Raw genomic sequence first — 20217 nt, 5'->3', positions numbered from 1 at the left:
ATTTTGTTTTAGGCTCTATTTGTTTTGATTTAAAATATTTTTTTAAGAAAATATATTTTTTTAAGGTAAAATATTATTATTTTTATTTTTCGATATTTGACAAAGGTTTAATTTGAGGTTGAGGTCAAATTCATTGAGTAGAAAATATAAAATAACTTATTGAAAATTGATGAATAAATTATTTTTATTAAGTTATTTTTTATTTTTTTCATAAATATTTTATCACAACTAAACACCAAAAATATAAAAAATGTTTTTCAAAAAATCAATGTAAAATATGAAGTTGAAGTGAAAATGAAACTTTTATTCGTGGGTAAAGATAAATTAGGAATCTAAATCACACACTTGTTGGTTGTAAGGTGAAGCAATTTTTACAACGACGGCTTTTTGACCAGCCCTTGGGTTCAGTTCAGCTCATCATAACAGAGGCAAGAAAATTTACAAAGACTTCACAATTTACGAAAGACTCGAAAGATAACAGGGTGGGGCAAGAAAATCCAACCCAAAAATCTCTGGATCCAAACCCTCAAATCAGGAAGCACCAGTATTTTGTTTTCATAACAGTACCCACAGTCAAATCAATTCATCAACAACGACACGCAACGCACAAAGTTCTCATTGAACACATGGTCTAAGAAGGAAAAGTTCTGTAGCATCTTTTTTTGTTATTATATTTGTTTAGCCTTCTTTACACCAACTATCTTTGTAAATTGTATTTGTGGGGACCCAAATCCCCAATACCCACTTTCTAATTTTGCCTTCGATGACGAAATTTGATTGATTTGGATGGGTTTTGACTCTCGAATCGATCTGGGTCACCTTCAAAATCTTGTTTTTTGATTGCCCAGAGCTACAATTATGTCCAAAAGCATGTCGTCTTCCATGTGTTCGGTGATATTCCCTCCAAGTATGTGCAGTGGCTCTTCTCGCTCCACCAGATTCAATGTCTCTGTTTCAAAGGCTTCCCAGTGTTTTTCTTCTTCTCGGCAGAGAAAGATTGTTTGTGCTTGTATGGCGCCGCCGCGGGATTTGAGGCCGGTCGATGGGTTTTCTCCCTCCAAAGTCAATGTAAATCTTTTTCCTTTCTCTGCTTCCTGTAATTTCTGTATTGAGATTGTTCAATTATATGGTTTTGTATTGCTTTATGTTTTATATTTCCTGTAATTTCTGCATTTTGCTTGTCAATTATATGATTTCAATGGGCACTTTCCAGTTCCTTTTGGTTGGCCCATATTTCTGGCCAATTTGCCACATTGGGTTTTGCTTTCAATGCTAGTCTGACCTTTTTCATCTGCATGCTTTGATTCCTTCAATTTTTGGGTTGAGATCATTAAATTTTTCACTTTCTTGTTGTTTCCGTTTTCTTGATAGTTTCTTTTATTTTCTAAAATTTAGTCATTTTCAGTTCTCCATACTGACAGGAACCTAGTCTTATTATTATTATTATTATTATTGTGTTTGGATAAAGCTGGTTAGAAATCCATCTAGAGAGGAACTAGAGGGGAACCCATTCAGAGACAAAAGCACCTCATTGGAGGCAAATGATACTGCTTTATCAAGAGAGGCTGATCAAATCATCAGTGGCATCTGGATTTAAAATGAAAACAAGAAGAACAAGGAGGGCATAGGAAGGAAACTCCTGTTGATGCAATTTAAATGTAAAACCAGAATAAAACAAATGATAAAATAAACCCTAGTTAGACAAGAATACATACGGTTTCCCCACTAGAATAGACTCAATCCTAACCATCCGATAGAAAAACTCAACCCTGGTCGTGATTAGTCTTATTAAGAAAAATAAATGTAAATGAAAAACAGAAAATTTGCTAAATCTGGAAGATGCTAATGGGAATTTCTCTATTCGGTTTGTCTAGTCCTTTTTTCACTCCTTGCCATCTTTGTATGCTCCCATTACCGCAAAGAATTGTCTTGTCTTCATGTCCCCCCAGGTTGGAAAGAACTGGAGCTACCAGAATTTTCATCATAAGAATATCTCTTGTATGGAAATAAGTGCTGGACATTGCAAGCATCTAATGTGCCAGATGGCTGGCCATCTTAAGCTGGTGGACATTGTCATTAATCTTCTTAATGCCCTCACATGTGCTAATATTCTTATCCCTCAACTTATTGTACGACCCGGTTGGAACTCCAACTTAAAATATCATGATTATTTTTTATAAGAATCAACATTAGTCTTATATGTAGCATTCAGTCCTCAATTTGTTGCTTTACCCTCATGAATTTCTTGCACAAGTTCAGCCATTTCTTTGGTCCAAACATAATCTCGAACTTAAAATATCATGATTCTTTTTTGTAAGAATCAACATTAGTTTTATACGTAGAATTCATTCCTCAATTTGTTGCTTTACTTTCTCATGAATTTCTTGCACAAGTTCAGCCATTTATTTGGCCTTCACATTAACCTTATTATGTGTAGGAAATGGAGCCAAATCAAGAGCACTACTTGGCTTTGCTCCATAGTCAACCTCAAAAGGAGAGATTGGTCGTTAGTCTCCTTGAAAAATTATAAGCAAACCCAAGAGGTGGTAAATGAAATTCCAATTATCGTGGTTGACTGGTTGTTGCCCATTACAAATTTTTTATTAACTGTTTAGCGATTAAACGGGAGTGCTAAAATTAAACTCCATGCCTATCTTCTTCCATAAAGTAGTTAATATTTATATTGGAAACAATGGAATGCCGGGTTCCATGTAATTAGTAAATTTCTTTAAAAGATTAATAATGTTGGAGGCATCCGTAGTCTTCTTATAAGGTATGGAAACCTGCCAGCTACCACCATAACAGAATCACATTTCCTTTGAGCAAGAGACAACCTAAGCACGAAATCCATTTTAGTAGCTACCCAAGGTCAAGTAAGTACCAGCAAAGGCATAAAAAGAAATGTCCTGTAATTGGTTGCAAGTATTTAGCTTGCTTGTTTTTCTTTTTGCTTCCTATTGGAAGCATGGTTCGTAGTACCGGTCGGTTCCATACGAACCACCGGCCTGGTTCGCACCGGTTTGTGAAGGTGACAATACTGAGACTTAGCAGTATATCAGTGAGTGCCGGTATGCACATGTCTACCGGCTTATTCGCGACGAACCGGCCGGTACTGTTGCTGTATCACTAATAAATACATCCAGGATTTATACCTTATCCTCTGTTCTGGGAAAGATTTTAACCCAAGATAACTTGAGGAAGAGAAATCAGGTGGTGGTCAATCGTTGCTATATGTGCCTTCGCAATGAGGAAACAGAGGATCATCTCCTCTTACACTGCACCATTGCTAGAGAATGCTGGGATTTGATGATTGGCTTGTTTGGGTTTCCATGGGTCATGCCTAGATCCGTTAGAGGGTTGATTGAGGCCTGGAGTGGTTGCTTTGTGGGAGCTCTCATTCGGGATGCTTGGAGGGCTACGCCTCTGTGTGTGTGGTGGTGCATTTGGCTTGAGGGGAACAAGAGATATTTTAATGGGCAGGAGAAGTCGATTTCTATTCATAAATTCTCTATTCTTTCCACTCTTTTTTGTTGGGTTTCAAGGAGAGATTATAGATTTTTAGAAGAGATTGTTGACTTTTTGGCCTCTATGAAGGCTTAGGTCCTTTGTGGCCTTGTGTACTTTTCTTGGGATTTGCTCCGCTTTTGACCGCAAAAATTTCAAAGCAAAAGCCGTGTAAAATTAGGGTTTCTAGGCGGAAAAAAAGGGTTTCTGCTGTGGAAATGCAAAAATAAATAAATAAATAAAAAAAGAAGAAGAATAAATTAGGGTTTCTAGAGAAGTAGAGGAGGAAGGAAAAAAAAAAGAAAAAGGTTTCTAATAGGAGGAAGAAGAGGTGAAGGAAAGCAATTAGGCATACCTCTGAAAAATATTTAATCTCTTCGATTTTCAATTCAGCTTAGAAGATGATTTGCCCTGAAAAATCTCGGCAGCAGCTAGGGTTTCTTGGTAAGATAGGTGTGAGTATTGGAAGCCAGGTATTGGAAATGACGACAAATGTTTCTTTCCCTTTATTACAGATCTGAGAATAGCAGTATAATGAAAAGTTACTTTCTTTTATACAGATCTTTGAGCTTTTACAAAAAAGCCATTCAATTTCTTGCCAAATTAAAATATCAGCTTCTATTATATTTCATAATTAGAAGAAGGTACTTAATACAATATGTAATTACAAAATTTCTTAACTGAACTAAAAAAATTAACATTTATCAATCCTCTTATTATTATTATTATTTTTTTTAAAAAATACTCATAAATTTTATTTATGTAAGGCATTTAATTAGTATACTTATACATTATGTATTTTATGTCATACATTTAGTATTATATATAAATTATTAAGCGTTTAATAATGACAACACTTAAAATTTATTAATAAATCATAACTTGTGTTGGATGGTCTTCACAAATTAAATAAAAGTTAGTACTAAAATTCACAAAAAATTATTTTTATTGGATTATGTTGTAAAAAATTGTGTATCAGTGCATTTTGGACCCTACGTGCAAGATAAAAAAAAAAAAATTCATGACTACGATAACCGATTCCGTTACATAACGCCGATACATGCCTGATTTTGTTACATCGTGACCACGACTGCGGACCTTGATTGGAAGTGGACTTATTTTATTCTCATTGTGATGTTTAGTGGGGCTATGCCTCCACTTTAATCCGGTACCTTATTCTCTTTATCTTTTAATACGAAATCATTTAGGAAAAAAAAAAGGCAAAAAAGATATCTACATTTCGTCCAGATTTGATTTCCTCCAACATTGATACAAAATAAGGATCTTCCACATATAAATCCTTCCACCAGAACTTGTGTGCACATATTAACAAGCAAAGAAGTTCATCTATTCAGTACACCAACTACATAATTTGATTGTAAAGGTAAATTGTTGCAAGTAGCTCGCTGTTATTAGTATGCCTTGAACTCAAGTTACATCGGCTTGAGGTACTTAAGTGCTTCATGATGTGAATATAATTTGTTTTCCTTATAAGCAACATAGTGCCATCAGTGTCGAAAGGCTTGAAGAACAACATAAAATTTCATGTCAACTAAGGGCTACACTACACTAATGCCAACACCCGAAGCATCGCAATTTACCTGTAGTACCTCTTCCAAATTTGGCAAAGCAAGAACCTCTGTTAATTTCCTCTTGATAATTTGGGAACTCTTCTCCGCCTCTTAATTCCACTCAAGAGGCTTTTTCTTCATGCAATTAGAAAGTGATGAAGAGATCAGTGAGTGAAGATGTAATGGTGCTGAAATTTGTGGATAATTGCTTTTAAAAAGTTGCCGAACCACGGAAACTTCTCACGTCATGCACCAAGGTAGGCCTGGGCCATTTGAGGATTGTCTTTACCTTGTACTCATCTACCGTAATACCTTTGTAAGAGACTGCTAGCCCTATAATACCTATATGTTGATTATGAAGATAAACTTATTTACGCCAGCATACAAATGTTCTTTCTTCAATGTGTTGAAAAAAAAGCGTACATGCATAAGTGGTCCTCAATGCTATGATTATACACCAAAATAATCAAATCACACACTTACCAATAAGTGGTTTCAAATTTCAATATTGGAGTTATCATGAGCATGAAAGTGCTAGAGGCATTTGATAAACTGAATGACATCCAACCACTAACATAACCCATCATTTGTCTTGGAGGCGGGTTCATATTCATCACTTGGACTAACTCGGATTTGTGGGCCATTTTCTGAATTCAGTTTAGGTTTGGAGGATAGTGGTCAAACGAATTTAGAAATTAATTAGGATTTATATCTAATGAGTTATTTGTTTGTATTTTGTTACCAGGATCCATCTAATCCAGAAACTTTGAGCGCAGTGCGGGAGCTCAAGGATGATTCTGATGTTCTTATTGAGTGCAAAGATGTGTACAAGTCATTTGGGGATAAGCACATCCTAAGCGGTGTAAGCTTCAAGGTGAATTTTGTTAAATTTTCATTTGTGCATTTGCTTGAATGCTTTGATGACATTTATTATGAAATTATGAGGAAAAAAAACTCTTCAATGGGGATTTAATTGTCAGAAGTTTGACATAACAACGTGATGACTATCAAATACTTTTTCGCAAAACCCCCATTGAATAACTAGATCTCGAATAAGTACTGCTCGAAATAGTCACTTGTTTCTTTTTCCTGAAGTACCTACTTTATTTTCTCTTTTGTAGGTGATTAGCAAGTAATGGTCCATATCCTCATTAACCTTTTGGACCCTTGATAGGCAATTTTCTGAAAATGATTACTTGTTTTATCAAACAAATACTGAAAACTTAAATATCCTGATCTTAGTTATATGACTAGATTGAAATATGTTCTATTAGGACCAATTAGAACTATACTGAACTGCAGTTGGTATGAGGAGGAACAACTGCGGTAAATGTCCTAAAGAGAGCATTTAATTTTTCTTTTACTATGTCAATTGCTAATCATTTTCTGTTTATAATTGCTTGTGGCATGGTTACTGAGTCTGAATGTTAGTTTCTCTGCTGTTTCTCATTGTCTGTTACTGTCGCCACCCATGTTCGAATGGGCCTGGTCAATTCTTATATTCCTCTCGCTCTTGGTCATGTGGTCCTTATATTTGCATAAAGTGGAAAGGTAGTCAAATCACCTTATCTGGAAGTGAGTGTTCCATGCAGCTATAACTTTATAAACAACAGTTCAACGTAACTGCTATGGCACGACAAACATCAAAACAAAACCAGTTGTTATCACAGATATTAGTTTAACGCAACATCTCAAATAGAATCAGTAGAGTACAATGACTTCACAGCACATCATCATAATCATCATGTTTGATTGCATCAAAATTTGTGTAGTGCATGCTATCCAGTTCCCCATTCCAGTAGTGTCTAGCTGTCCTGTTTTATCAAGTTTTAGTAACCTCGTCCAGTCGAGATGGTAGCTCGTATGAACGCACAACTGCCAAATCATCCCTAATTATCCAGCTCGGTTCAATTGAGTGACACCTTCTTTCAGAGGAACCAACCAGTTTCAAGAATTCTATAATTTTCCTTTCATTTCAATCCCATACTTGTACAATAACTTAATAACACAGTCATTTAAAACATGATTCATTATTCTATCACACCTAATGCTACTTATAATTTCATGCAAACTCCGCTGATACTTGTTATACCACGCATAATTCTATCAATTACTCCATTTCCCAGTTTTTCAGAATCTCATTTCGCGGTCTAATGAAAAGAGGGCTAGCCTAGTGCACGAGGGTCCCGGGCTAGCCTAGTGCACGAGGGTCCCGCTATTGCAGGGTCTAGGGAGGGTCAGATATATATATAGCCTTACCTTTGGATGGGAAGAGGCTATTTTCTGTTTCAAACCCATGACTTGTAGGTCACAATGGAGCACCCTTACCGTTGCGCCAACCGCCAGGGTCCGCCCTCTTCATTTCACATTCTGATCATGCAATATGTTTGAGAATGGGCATGTATTATGCATACCATGTTAACATTCCGATTTACTACGTATAAAGTACCTAAACATGCAAAACAACAGAATTGACTCTATTTTTTGTGTATAATATGTTTGAGTAATGAGCAAGGAAGACAGAATTAGGCAGAGAAATCCGTACTTTTTCTTATTAGTTTTATATGTATAATATGTAAAAGTAATGAGCAAGGAAGACAGAATTAGGTGGAGAAATCCTTACCTTTTCTTCTTTTCTTTCTTCCTTTTCCTTTTTCCTTTCCCTTCATTTCCTTTTCCTTCTTTCTGTCCCTCCCCTTTCTCTCTCTTTCCTTCCCTTTTCCCCCTTTCTTCTTGCACTCTCGTCATTCTACTATATATAGGGGAGGTTTGATTGAGCCTCCATCTCGTTCAGATGAACCGCCTTTTCTTTACTTCCCCCATTTCGACCTTCCATTTCTATCTTTGTTTTGTTATTTGTCCTATGGTCATTACAATTTACCTGCTACTGAGAAACTGCCTATTAGTATTAATGTCAAAGTCAAACCATTTTGCTACTAGGAGTAGCATTTTATTTTCTGAAAAAATAAAAAACACAGTGACAATGATTGATCAATAACAACAACAGCTGAGGAGGATTAGCCTTATCATAGTTGTCAATATCTTACAGTGTCAATGGTACAATATGTTATGAAGTGTTGGGAAGTATACCCCTTTTAATACGGCGGAGGCAAGTCACAAACAAGCACACATAATAACACAATATTTTCTGTGGTTAGGCTGAGCTCAATCTACTTCCACGGAGAGAAGAAATTTCACTATAATGAATTAAGAAGAAAATATACAACTGTAGAGAATTCCCACTCCATAACTGCCTCATGAGAAATTACACCAGTGGAGGCTTTGAACACCTAACCGTGTACACACTCTCTCTGCCCAAGGTATGGTGTTGGATACTCGAGCCTTTCACGGTGTTCCACTCCTCGCCATCGGTGTTCTATCCGCTCACTCATCATCTCTACTTCCACACACTCACCAAATTCTATGAAGCTGCATCTCTAAACCCTTGGTGCCCCTTTGCACCCACCCACTCTCTTCTCTTTTCACTTGCTCCACTATTCTTTTTTTCTTTTCTACCTTCTCCATTCATCTCCCTCTCTATTTATATAGAGTTCCTAACCCTAGCTTGGTGAACAAGTAATACAAATACTTATTGGGCAAGGAAATCAACTACTTGGGGCTTAAGCAGAATAACTTTGGGCCCAAGTCTAGCAACACATCCCCATACCAATACAACATAAAACCCAACCCAATAAGAATTTGAGACATCCCCAACAATTCTACACCTTGGCAAAAATTCTCCACCTTATCTGAAGATGAATAGCTCAATCGTCCTTCTTTTTATTGTGTTTTATGGGTCCCTATTAACAACTGTTGAATTTTGAGGACGAACCTTCAGCTCTTGACAAACTTTCCCCGACGGAACCTTTGGCTTTGATACCACTTCTTGGGAAATATACCCCTTCATTCGGCACAGCAAAAGCAACTCACAAAAAAGCACACATAATAACATAATATTTTACGTGGTTTGGCCATACTCAACCTACATCCACGGAGATAATACATTTCAATAAATTATAATAAGAATATTACAATGTTACATTAGGAATCAAAGAAATTTTTTAATTATACTTTCTTTTATCTCCTTCAACAGAGATATATTATCTATAGAATTCAGAAGTTAAAGCATTTATTTCTGCTCTTTAATGGGAGTATTTTTCATAGTCAGATCTCAAAGTGTGAGTATTTTTCACGTAAATGGAGGGTACATCTTGTGTTTTTTATTCCCATTTATTAGCTGTTCCTTTTTTATTTTTGATAAGTAAAAGGTAGAGGTAAAATAAAATATAATTGTAAAAGAGGTCCTACCGGGAGTTGAAAATATTTGTATATATTCTGCACCTTAGAGGGATTGAACCATAGACCTCAAGTTGAATTGGCTAAAGACTTAGCCTTTTTTATTTCTTACAATGTTTTCAATTTATTTTGTAAATTTAAATGTATCTTTGATATCAGCCACAAAATAATCCACACAGAGATGCTTGCTAGCATATTGACCAAGTTTGACTTGGGATAGCAAAATCAACAATCAAAAGAAAAAGATTCAATCTGAGGTTTGACAATTTTTTAATTTTTTTTTTCCTTCGCACCAGCAACTCTTAACTTAGGAGGCAGTGACCTATTGCTAGCCAGAGGGCAACAGCTTAATGAGGGTTGCAATTAGAAAATAATCAAGTTCCTATCAGAAAATAGAGGAATGACATCTCTGCAATAAATTTCATGATCTAAAGGAAAAGTTTTCAAACAATTTCACACTTCGGATTTCTAGGGAGAAAATCCTTAAAAGGAATTTTATCTGACGCTGCTGAAAGGGTTTCCAATATGGTGTGGGGAGGACCCAACAACTGCAGATATTATAGCATGGTTGCGTCCTGGGAAATCAGAACTGTCTGGGACATGGTGACTGTATTTGAGAATTTACAGCATGTCCAGAGACATCAAATCCAATAAGCAATTCGATGAAGGTTCTGGCATGCTACTAGATTTTTTGCCGAGCCTGAGAAGCATCAACTGGTGGAGAAATGGTCCTGAAATTTTTGTCCTTGATTGGGTTATGATCGATGAAAGAAACCTGAAGAGACTGAGAATTTGAATCAACCCAGACATACCTCCCGTAGCTTCCAAATTCAGTCATTACAGTTGTGGCTGATAGTGTAAGCTTACGGCAGATATGATCGTCATGGTTGCTGTTAGCCGAGATATGATACGCTAGCATCACGGATGTAACTTACCATACTAGCCGAGATATGATGAGCTAGAGTCATGGGGACTGACTTTATTTACGCATATGTCTAGGCATAGAACATGCAATGATTTTATTCAGTTTCCTTTGTTGTAATATTAACATGTGCTCTTTTTAGTATATAAATACCAGAGTTGTGAATGAGTGTTTAAGCCTCATTCAAGCATATTATTAATCTCATTCAAGCCTTTACACATTTCTCTTCTCTTTCTTCTTCTTCTGTGGTGGTAATCAAGGCTGTTTGAAGGTGCATTAGTGGTGGAGGTAGTGATGGTGGTAAAATGTAATTGTCATGGAGTAACATTTACGATGTTACTTGAGCTCTGGTTGTGGCAGTGTTTGTGTGGTATCATCTAAATTGATAGTCAAAAATAACATCAATAGGGAGAATAAAACTCAGTTAAGATCAGTAGAAATCGTAGTATTGGGAAAGTTGTGGTCAGGCTTTGTCTAACTTCAGGTTCTCAGGTGTTCTGCCTTGTACATGTGTTACATGGTTCTAATTATGCAATGATTAATGCTCATTGTAGATGTCATTCTTCAACAAAACAAGCAATGCTGCAACTTATAATGTCATTTAGAATATCACCAGTTCTCAAGCTTGGTATCTCCTGCCATCCCATCAGTATAAGGTGCAGGCTTCAAGCCCTAGTTGGAACACTTGTGTTGTACTTGTCAAAAAAAGAAAAAAAAGAGAGGATTAAAAATAATCATGTTACTAGAACAACATGTATAATTTGATTATCTGATTAACCTACGTGCATGATATCTCCCCCAACTTTCAGTTATCTGGTGTATAATTTATTTGCTCTTTCATCTTTGAAATTTTATCCCCAATGTGTAGATTAGGCATGGGGAAGCTGTTGGAATAATTGGGCCTTCTGGCACTGGGAAATCTACTATTTTGAAGATAATGGCTGGTCTTCTTGCACCAGACAAGGTATTTATTCTCAAATATATTTTATGGACCTTATGTTTGCGTAATTGTTTTGGTTGGCACAATAATAAGCTTAAAACAGGTTATTACTTGATTACCTTTTGGGCTCTCTTGTATAAACTATGTTATTTTGTGAGCAGGGAGAGGTTTTCATTCGAGGAAGAAGGAGACTTGGTTTAATCAGTGATGAGGAGATATCTGGCCTTCGAATTGGCTTGGTAAATTGTAACTTACACATATTGTTAATAGTCCTGGGTTTATCTTGTTGGTGATGATCTGAGACATTGTCTCGTTTTTCTTTTTTTATTTTTTCCCCTTTTGATAACAGGTTTTTCAGAGTGCAGCTCTCTTTGACTCTTTAACTGTTCGTGAAAATGTTGGTTTCCTTTTGTAAGAGACTCTACTCTAGCTTCTGTATATTATTTGATGCATCCTTTTATATTTTTCCTGAAACTGAGTAATTATAATTTGATTGAATTCATTTATTTATTTTAGTAAATTCCATAAAATCCAAAGATTAGGCCCTTTTTCTTGAATTGTACAGGTATGAGAATTCGAGCATGCCTGAGGATCAAATTGCGGAGCTTGTGGCAGAAACATTGGCTGCCGTTGGATTGAAGGTATGGTTGAAAACTTGAAATGAGGATCCATTAGTTACCCAGGTCACATTTGGTTTGCTTTACAGGGGTCTAGACCACAATATAATAGCGCTCGACCCAAAGTCTGAGAAAAGGAAATATATGAGTTATCCCATGACCATATGGGAGTGTGTGTTTGAGTCCAATGGTTTATGGGAGTGTATGCTTCAGTCCAATGGTTTACAGTCAGTGTAATAATATTTATCAGTTTATGAATATCCTTTGCTAGGTATATATTACATTCTCTTCAATCATTTGAAAATTAGTGAAGAACCAGGGAAAGAATCTGTTTGGTTTTGGTTTTAGTAATCAGTCAGGTTCATTTTTAGTATAAAAATATGAAATAATTGAGTTCTGGGTCGTTCTTCTCCCTTTTTCGGAAATTGTGTGAATGTGTTAGCTATCTGACTGAATTTTGCGGGGTCTTGTAGCACATTCTTGGGTTTAAAGTCCCAGCCTAAGCCTGACCATTTTTTCTCCTGCTAAAATCAGCAACCAATTGCGAGCTTAGGATTCACTCATCCACAAAACAGAAAACTGTGAAGGGAAATAAAAGAAAAGAAAATAATAGTTTCAATAGGTATATACCCTAACCATTTGATACTTGTATTGATGCATGAAATCTTGAATTATGTTTTGTGCAGGGAGTTGAGGATCGATTACCTTCTGAGTTATCCGGCGGGATGAAGAAAAGAGTTGCATTAGCCCGTTCTATAATTTTTGATACCACAAGGGATGAAATAGAGCCGGAGGTATGTTAACTTGCCGGTAAGCTATAGATATTCTCTTTCAACCATCTGCTTGGGCATCTCTTCTAGGATTTCCTGTCAATGGATAGTAGAATTTCATAAATAATATTCTCTCTCTCTCTCTGTCTCTCTCCCCCTTGTTCCATGATTTAAAGCGAGTTTGTCAGTCTTGTCGGATGAGTCTTCTGGTGTCCTTGTGGCATGCATTTAAAATAATCTGGCAGCTAGCTTTGTCGCATTGTTTAGGTAGGGTTGCAAGAGAAGTTCTAGGTTGACACTGTGCTTTGTAGTTAACCTGACAATATGTGGGAAAAGAAAATTTCTGGTTGTGGCCTGGGGTTGGTTGATGGTTGAACCCATGAAAGTTCAAACACCAGGAATTATTTCAAAGTAGATGCCAACCATTGATTCTGTAATTAAAGATCCAATTTGCGTCCATTGGTTATGTTGGTCTAGGACTTCCAAGGCCATATTGAGTTACTGCAAATAGTTGCAAACTTCCCTCCTATACACCAGGATGTAGTTCCTTCCAACCCTCTGGCAATGAAAATTTGAATAGTCTACGGTACAAGCACACTCCTAGTTTAGTCAGTCCTGTTGGTTGTCGGTCACTATGCACTTGCATGTTAAGTATGCTTTGGCATGGCCGAAGTTACTTCCCAATTCAAGTCCTTTGTTTGTTTTGCCTCTATTAGATCTGTTTTTGGGTGTGTTGTACCTCTATATTGAGATGCACCTCTTCTACGATTTTATTTATCAATTGTTTTTATATGTTTCTGTGGGGGGGTTTTTGGTAGTGGGTATAAGGTTTTGACTAGAAAATACCGTTATGGTAAAAAATATATGGATTTTTTTGGTACTAAAAAGTTCAATACAGAGCACCAATGGGTTCTGACCCATGTATGTACTCACAAATTATACGTCTTTCAATAGAGAAGATTTCCCTACAGTCCAAAACGTCGAAGTAATTAAAAGAATATACTTAAATTCAAAATAAAAACCTCAACAGTCTTAAAGACTTATCCATCCAAAGGTACCATTATAGACAAGGAGCTACCTGCTAAACTGGAAGAACTCTCCTATTCACCATAGCATCCATTCATTTTACAACTGTGAAAGACCAACTGCATAGCAAAGAGTGAAAAGAGAACAGTCCACAACTTTCCCATAACTAGACAAATCAACTATTCCTTCATCATTCTTGCAATTCTTGCCTATAGAGAGTATACTAGGGATGGTGTGTAGGGATGGCAACAGGGCGGTTTGGGGTGTGGATCCCATTCCCCATAACCGCCCCCGTTTAATTTTGGAACCCCCATAACCGATTAGAATATCACCCCTCCATCCCATAAAGCCCGTGTAAGGCTGGAATCAAAACTTTCAAGGATGAAATGCATTAGAGATTTTAGAGTCTAGAACATGGTATTGAAGCTTAAAGGCTTCATAAATATTTCCACTATAATTGATTCTTGCACTGGTTTTGGTAGTACAACCATACACACGTATAAATGTGATTGGGTACAACTAGTAAATTGTTGAATTCTCTCTGATGATTGTTCTGCACCTCCTCATCAGGTGCTTTTGTATGACGAACCAACAGCTGGACTTGATCCTATTGCATCTACTGTAGTTGAAGATCTCATTCGCTCTGTTCACTCGAAAGGTGAAGAAGATGCACTTGGGAAGCCTGGGCAGATTGCATCTTATGTTGTTGTCACCCATCAGCATAGTACCATCAGAAGAGCTGTTGATAGGTACTGCTATTTCCAAAACATTTTGCAGTTCTTGAATGTGTGTGTGTGTGTGTGTATACTTATCTTTATTTGACCAGAGGTCTTGGAAAGTGTGTTGCTGCTTTGTATGTACCTAAACAAAAATCAAATTTGATTTGTCTAGGTTGTTATTTCTCTACGAGGGAAAGGTTGTATGGCAAGGAATGACTCATGAATTCACCTCATCAACAAATCCTATTGTTCAGCAGGTAATGACTGAACTGTTTCTGAAACCTGAAAATTTGGTTATAATTCGGTTTCATCAACCAAATTGATTCTAAATTACCCTAAAATTTTGATAATAGGATTTAAAATTTGTCAGTATTTTTGTTATATTAAGGTCATTCATTATTTGCTTTTCTGGATTAATTTATAAAGAAAAAGAAGCTTTTCTGGATTAGGTTTGGTGCTAGATTACATCTTTCCACTTATTCTGTAAAAGGAAGTGTGAAACCTAATTCCATGCATTGTAATAGTATTGAGAAAATAATTTTCTTAATGTAACCTATAGTGTTCCAAATGTTTGATTTTGAAAGGTTATTATGCTCAATGAAAATTTTGAGGTCTTGACTCTCAGCACACCAATTCAATTTGAGTTGTGGTTTTTTTCTTTTGTTATTCATTTGTTGTAAAACTATCAAGACTAGTAAGCTTGGCAGAACTTATTTTTATTTTTATTTTACATTGATTTTTCTTTTCAAGATGGTTCGACCTTTTAAAAATCTCTCATCATCATTCTCACTCACTACAGGATTAAGTTTTAAATGATCATTTTTCTTGCCTTTTCTTGCATGATTTATTTAGACTCAGCATTGATTCTAGTCAGTTATATATAATTCTGTTTTTGTTTTCAGTTTGCATCTGGGAGCTTGGATGGGCCAATTAGATATTAGCACATATGTTACTACCATGGTATATTAGAGTCCATGTTTGTTTGCGGATCTTCTGGTGCCGATGGAGAGTTTTCAGAGAGATGCACCGAAAAGAGTTAAACGGTTCGTCCAAACTTTGGCTTTTCTCCATCTGAAACCCTACTCTTAGAAGCTATCTTGGTGCTGACCAACAAATTTCTGGGCCTAAGTGGAGACATTGCAGTTGTGATTTAGCCGGGCCTGCTTCTACAATGACCATGCTGGAAAATTGCTGGCAATACAGTTCTTGATTTTTGAATTGTTGCTGCTAATCAATTTTCTATCAAGTTCTCTTATATAATTGTAATTTTATTAACTAGGAAAAATAAATGTAATTTTATTGGGGATTGAGCCAACTCAGACTCAACTTTTTAGCCTTTCAAATAAAAACTGACTCCTTCGCCTCGTCTATTTGGTTGTCCATGTGTCAAATATAATGAAACCCGTATGAAAATATGAGGTAATAAACTATTTGGAAAATTGCCCTGCTCTTTTCTCCTAATGCGAGTCAAGTTCTGATCTAGGGTTTCACATCTCAATTAGGTATCTTTGTTAGGCTATTAAAGTTTCAATCACCAATTTGATATACATAAGCTATATATAATAAATTGTGTACCTCTTGTATATACATCAGACTGCGGCTCTAAAATGTTGGACCCGTACATATATAACAAATTGTGTATATTAGATATGTGTGTGTGCGTGTGTGTATTTTGATAAGTATTTGTTAATTGCTATAATATATTTATATAGATATGTACTTGGATCATTAATATCAATCTATTTACTTTGATAAGTATTTATTAATTGTTATAATAATCAAAGCTAATTATTTGTCTTGTCCAACAACAAGAAGTGGGGAAGCTCTTAAATTAGTGATGAATCTTGGAGTCTGATTGCTTATATATCTTGGAATTTTTGTGGACGAGTCGAAACAAGTTGATGTTTGAAGGTGATTTCAGATCGGAATGGGACATTCTTTCGAATGAATGCAGTGAACCAATGGGCTGCATACGATTGTGGTGTAGGAATCTCATGGCGCAGAACGGGGTTCATGGGTGGCTGTCTGGCTGAGTCAAATTATTAGGAGGAAAGAGTGGTGCATTTGAGTTACTGCTGATCTTTTGTTGCCTTTTCAGTATTGAGAGGGAGTATTTGCACATTAGGTCAGCCGAGTCCAGAAACAAAAAGAAGAGGATCATGGAAAGAAAAAATTGCATAACATTGCAGGTTTAGGGTTTAGGAGTCGGTGAAGCCGTTGGCAGCGGAGGTTGGATAGGAAGAGATATGCTGCAGATGAGAAAAAAGAAATTGTTGCAGATAAGGAGAGAGAAATAGGGATATGAGAGAAATTGCTACAGTTGAGAGTGTTCTGTACAGAAGAAAGAGAGAGGGAGAGTTCCGAGATGAGGAAAGAAAAATACAGAGAGGAGAGAAATTGTTGCAACAAGAAAAAGAGAGAGAAGTCATGTCATCAGTCGGTTAAGAGTCGGTGAATTCAAGTCCCCAATTAGTATATCATTTTCCTTTTACCATTGAAATGTTTGGAAGACAACCTGTTAGTAGTGAAGAGCAACAGTATATGCATAACTGCAGCATTACATTGAATTGAGGTATAAGAATCAAGTACTATAGAACTGAAAAATCAGATTATATACGAAGACATAAACGTGTTTACTTCATGTCTCATGTCCTCAATGGAAACTCGAGCTCAATGGAAACTCAAGCAAAATTCATTCGCAGAAATACTTTCCTATTTAAAGGGGGCGACATGCATTTCAAAGTTACAACCAAATTCCCCTCATATGGAGAAAAATACCTCATTTCGGGGGTTTATGCTGATGAGATGACTACTACTTAGAATATCTTGTCTACGAGGGAGGCTAATAGGCTTCAACTCATTGCCTCCGTACTTCATAATATGTGCCCAGTTTGCAGCAAGAAGGGGATTCTGCCTATTGAAGGTTGTGTGTGTGGGGTTTGGGGGTGTTCTCTGTACTAGTTATGCAATCTGATCAGCATCTTGTTACCGAGAAAATGTTTTTTACTGATGTTATACATATTAGCAAACAGGAGAGAATTTGAGAGAAGCACATCCTCTCATACAGAGAAAAATGAACTTAATTTTGACAAGAAAACTAGGCAATAAAAAGAGAAATTGGATTGTACAGTGGTAGGTTTTCATTTTCATACCTATACACCATTAAACTTTTGTTTGGAGAATGTATTGTCTTGTTCGAGCAGAGCAAAAGAGAGCAACAACACCAAAGTAGAAACTAACAAAAGCACTTACACAGAACACCCAAACTGAAACCGGTCCCTCCATTTCTTCTTCAAACGTCTTCCCTGGCACTGCTGGAACGTTTTTCGTCCGACACCCTTCAACAGAGGATTCCACACACAAGTCCGGATTACCAGCAAATGCTCCCGGAAACCTCCAAAAACCTTGCTTGTTGGGGACAACTCCAGAGAAACAGTTATAGGACAGATTCAAGAGTGCCAAATTTCCGAGGCCAGACATGTTCCCAGGGATCTGACCCGATAATGAATTGTGTGACAAGTCCAAGGCTCTTAAACTCGACATCTTCTCCAAACTCGCTGGAATTCGACCATCAAGAAAATTGTAAGATAAATTCAGGTACTCTAAACCATGTAATTCAAACAGCCCCTGTGGAATCTCCCCGTGTAGCAAATTATCAGATAAATCAATTCCAAGCATTGAAGAAAGATCATAATTGAAGCTCAATTCATTGTTATTAGCAACAATGACGGAGAATTTTATCTCTATATTTTGCAGTGCTGCCAATGGCTCTCTCAGGGTTGTTCTGCTAATGTCACCATTGTTGAAATTTAAACTAATATTGAAGTTACCGTTTGGTATATAGCCAGAGAACCTGTTGCCAGAGAGGTCCATTGTTTGGATTGCTTGAAAGGAGAAGAGCCAACTGGGTAGAGCTGCACTGAACTTGTTCCGAGCAAGAGAAAGAAACCTGAGGTTCGACCATTTTGTAATTGCATCATTCAGAGCTCCTGACAGATTGTTAGAGCTGAAATCCACAACCTCCAACGATTTACAGCCTGCCAAAGTCAGAGGGATCTCGCCAGAAATCTTGTTGTTGCTCACATCAAGTATCTTCAAGCCATCTAAGGCATCAAGCTCTGGCTGAATTTGACCAGAAAGATTGTTGTTATTTAGTACCAATGCTTGTAGCTGGAAGCAACCAACAATGTTCAACGGAATCGACCCTGATAATGAATTGTAAGACAGATCAATCACTTGGAGATAGGTCAAATTCCCAATCCTCCCCGGGATCTCACCAGTAAGAGAATTGTGGGAAAGAAACAATGCCTGCAAGCTTTTCAACTCTGTAATTGTTGTGGGAATTTCACCTAAGAATTGGTTGTGTGATAGGTCAAGAAGAACAAGCCCTGACTTCTCAGATGTCTCGGCAATTTTACTCGGAAGACGCCCAGATAAATCATTGAAACTCAAGTCCAAGACATTGAGTTTATCCGAGAACACAAGTCTTGGAGAAATCCCATATTTCAACCCATTGAATGACAGATTAAGTTGGGTTAGTGCTCGAAGAGATGAAATACAACTGGGAATTCCTCCCACAATAGAGTTGTTAGCTAAATTGAGAATTGAAAGCGATTTGTGGGATTCCATAAAGCAAGGTAAAGTACCCGAAAGAAAATTCGACTCCAAATTGAGATGAACCAAAGATTGATAAAAATCGCAAAGATTTCCAGTCAAAGAATTATGGGATAAATCCAAATGTTTGAGTGACTTCAAGTAAAACAAGCTCTCGGGAATCTCTCCGTAAAACGAATTGAAACCCAAATAGAGTTTTTCAAGTGTGGTGGAGAAATTCCCAATCCAGGGTGGAACAACACCATTCAAATCTTTGTTAGCATTGAGAGCAAGCACACTCAGCTTCTTAAGCCCCATGAGTGTGTTTGGAACAACACCACTAAACATGTTATGGCTAAGATTTAGGGTTTTTAGGTTCTTAAATGCCCCAAAACAAGGCAAAATTGAACCACTAAAGTTGTTGTGTGACAAAACTAGGGTTTCAAGAGATGAGAGGTTGCACAAACTGGGATGAACTTGGCCTGACAAGTTCATGTGAGTGAGGTTGAGGGACATGACATGACCAGTTAGGTTAAAGCATGTGAGTCCTGTCCAGTTACTGCATTTAGACCCATTAACACCCCAGCTTGACAAGCTTTGATTTGGGTCTTTGAGCTTTGACTTGAACAACAAAAGTGAAGCCCTATCTTGTGCATAAACATCAGGACCAATCTCAAGCACATCATATGCATTATACACAGAAACAGCATAAACAGAAAAGGGTTTTGATAAACACAACAGCATCACCCATAACAGTGAGATAAACAGTAAATTAGGGATTTTACAGGTCTGAGAAGCTAAAACCCATCCTTCTTCCATGGATGAATGATGGGTTAGAGTGAGAAAATGTGAGTGTTTTAGAGAGAGAACAACAGTGGGTGAAAGCATCAATACCTGCAACTATGTGAGTGTATGTTGATGGTACAGGAAAACCAACATTCCCTTTTGATAAGAACACAAATTGTCGCCATTAAAGCTCAGTCTACAAAGCTCTCAGTGTATAAAGTGAACTACTTTTCTTTTCTTTGTTGAATTCTTTCTTAAACTTTACCTTTCCATCTTTTTCTTACGTATGCGATTCTGCAACACCTTTCTCAGAGCCTATCAACACGGGCCACGTTCCCACTTTTGTACAAATCAGCTCAATAATTCTGTGTGCGCAAAGGAAATTTAGTGTCACCAAAAATATTTTTAAAATTCAACCCAATTTTTAATTTTTCTAAAATTAGAAAGGGTATATTTTCAATTTTAAAAATCTT

At 36.8% G+C, this 20217-nt stretch overlaps 2 protein-coding genes across 2 annotated transcripts; one reads left to right on the top strand and one right to left on the bottom strand.

Moving 5' to 3' along the window:
* The first annotated feature begins 381 nt into the window (after positions 1-381).
* On the top strand, positions 382-15733 carry LOC132271347 (protein TRIGALACTOSYLDIACYLGLYCEROL 3, chloroplastic). Its single transcript, XM_059772697.1, has 10 exons — positions 382-1068; positions 5821-5949; positions 11162-11257; positions 11395-11472; positions 11583-11644; positions 11799-11874; positions 12537-12644; positions 14217-14395; positions 14538-14622; positions 15268-15733. Exons 1-10 carry the CDS (start codon positions 859-861, stop codon positions 15304-15306), a joined length of 1062 nt encoding a protein of 353 aa, XP_059628680.1. The 5' UTR covers positions 382-858; the 3' UTR covers positions 15307-15733.
* A 1614-nt stretch (positions 15734-17347) lies between these two features.
* Positions 17348-20007, bottom strand: LOC132271346 (receptor-like protein CLAVATA2). The gene has a single exon (XM_059772696.1). The coding sequence runs from the start codon at positions 19844-19846 to the stop codon at positions 17528-17530; it is 2319 nt and encodes a 772-aa protein (XP_059628679.1). The 5' UTR covers positions 19847-20007; the 3' UTR covers positions 17348-17527.
* Positions 20008-20217: the final 210 nt, after the last annotated feature.

Source organism: Cornus florida, unplaced genomic scaffold (genome assembly GCF_030987335.1).
Source record: "Cornus florida cultivar Cherokee Brave unplaced genomic scaffold, ASM3098733v1 CherokeeBrave_3.0.0_Hap2_Chr08, whole genome shotgun sequence".
NCBI lineage: Eukaryota > Viridiplantae > Streptophyta > Magnoliopsida > Cornales > Cornaceae > Cornus > Cornus florida.
Note: the sequence above shows the minus strand (reverse complement) of the source record. Positions and strands in the feature narration are given on the sequence as shown.

What these genes read in the sequence shown, in the direction of transcription:
- LOC132271347 (XM_059772697.1), top strand. Translation starts at nt 859, where the DNA reads ATGTCCAAAAGCATGTCGTCTTCCATGTGTTCGGTGATATTCCCTCCA. An exon ending in TAAGCGGTGTAAGCTTCAAG is followed by an intron (nt 5,950 to 11,161) that starts GTGAATTTTGTT and finishes CCCAATGTGTAG; the next exon opens with ATTAGGCATGGGGAAGCTGT. An exon ending in GTCTTCTTGCACCAGACAAG is followed by an intron (nt 11,258 to 11,394) that starts GTATTTATTCTC and finishes TTTTGTGAGCAG; the next exon opens with GGAGAGGTTTTCATTCGAGG.
- LOC132271346 (XM_059772696.1), bottom strand. Translation starts at nt 19,846, where the DNA reads ATGCTTTCACCCACTGTTGTTCTCTCTCTAAAACACTCACATTTTCTC.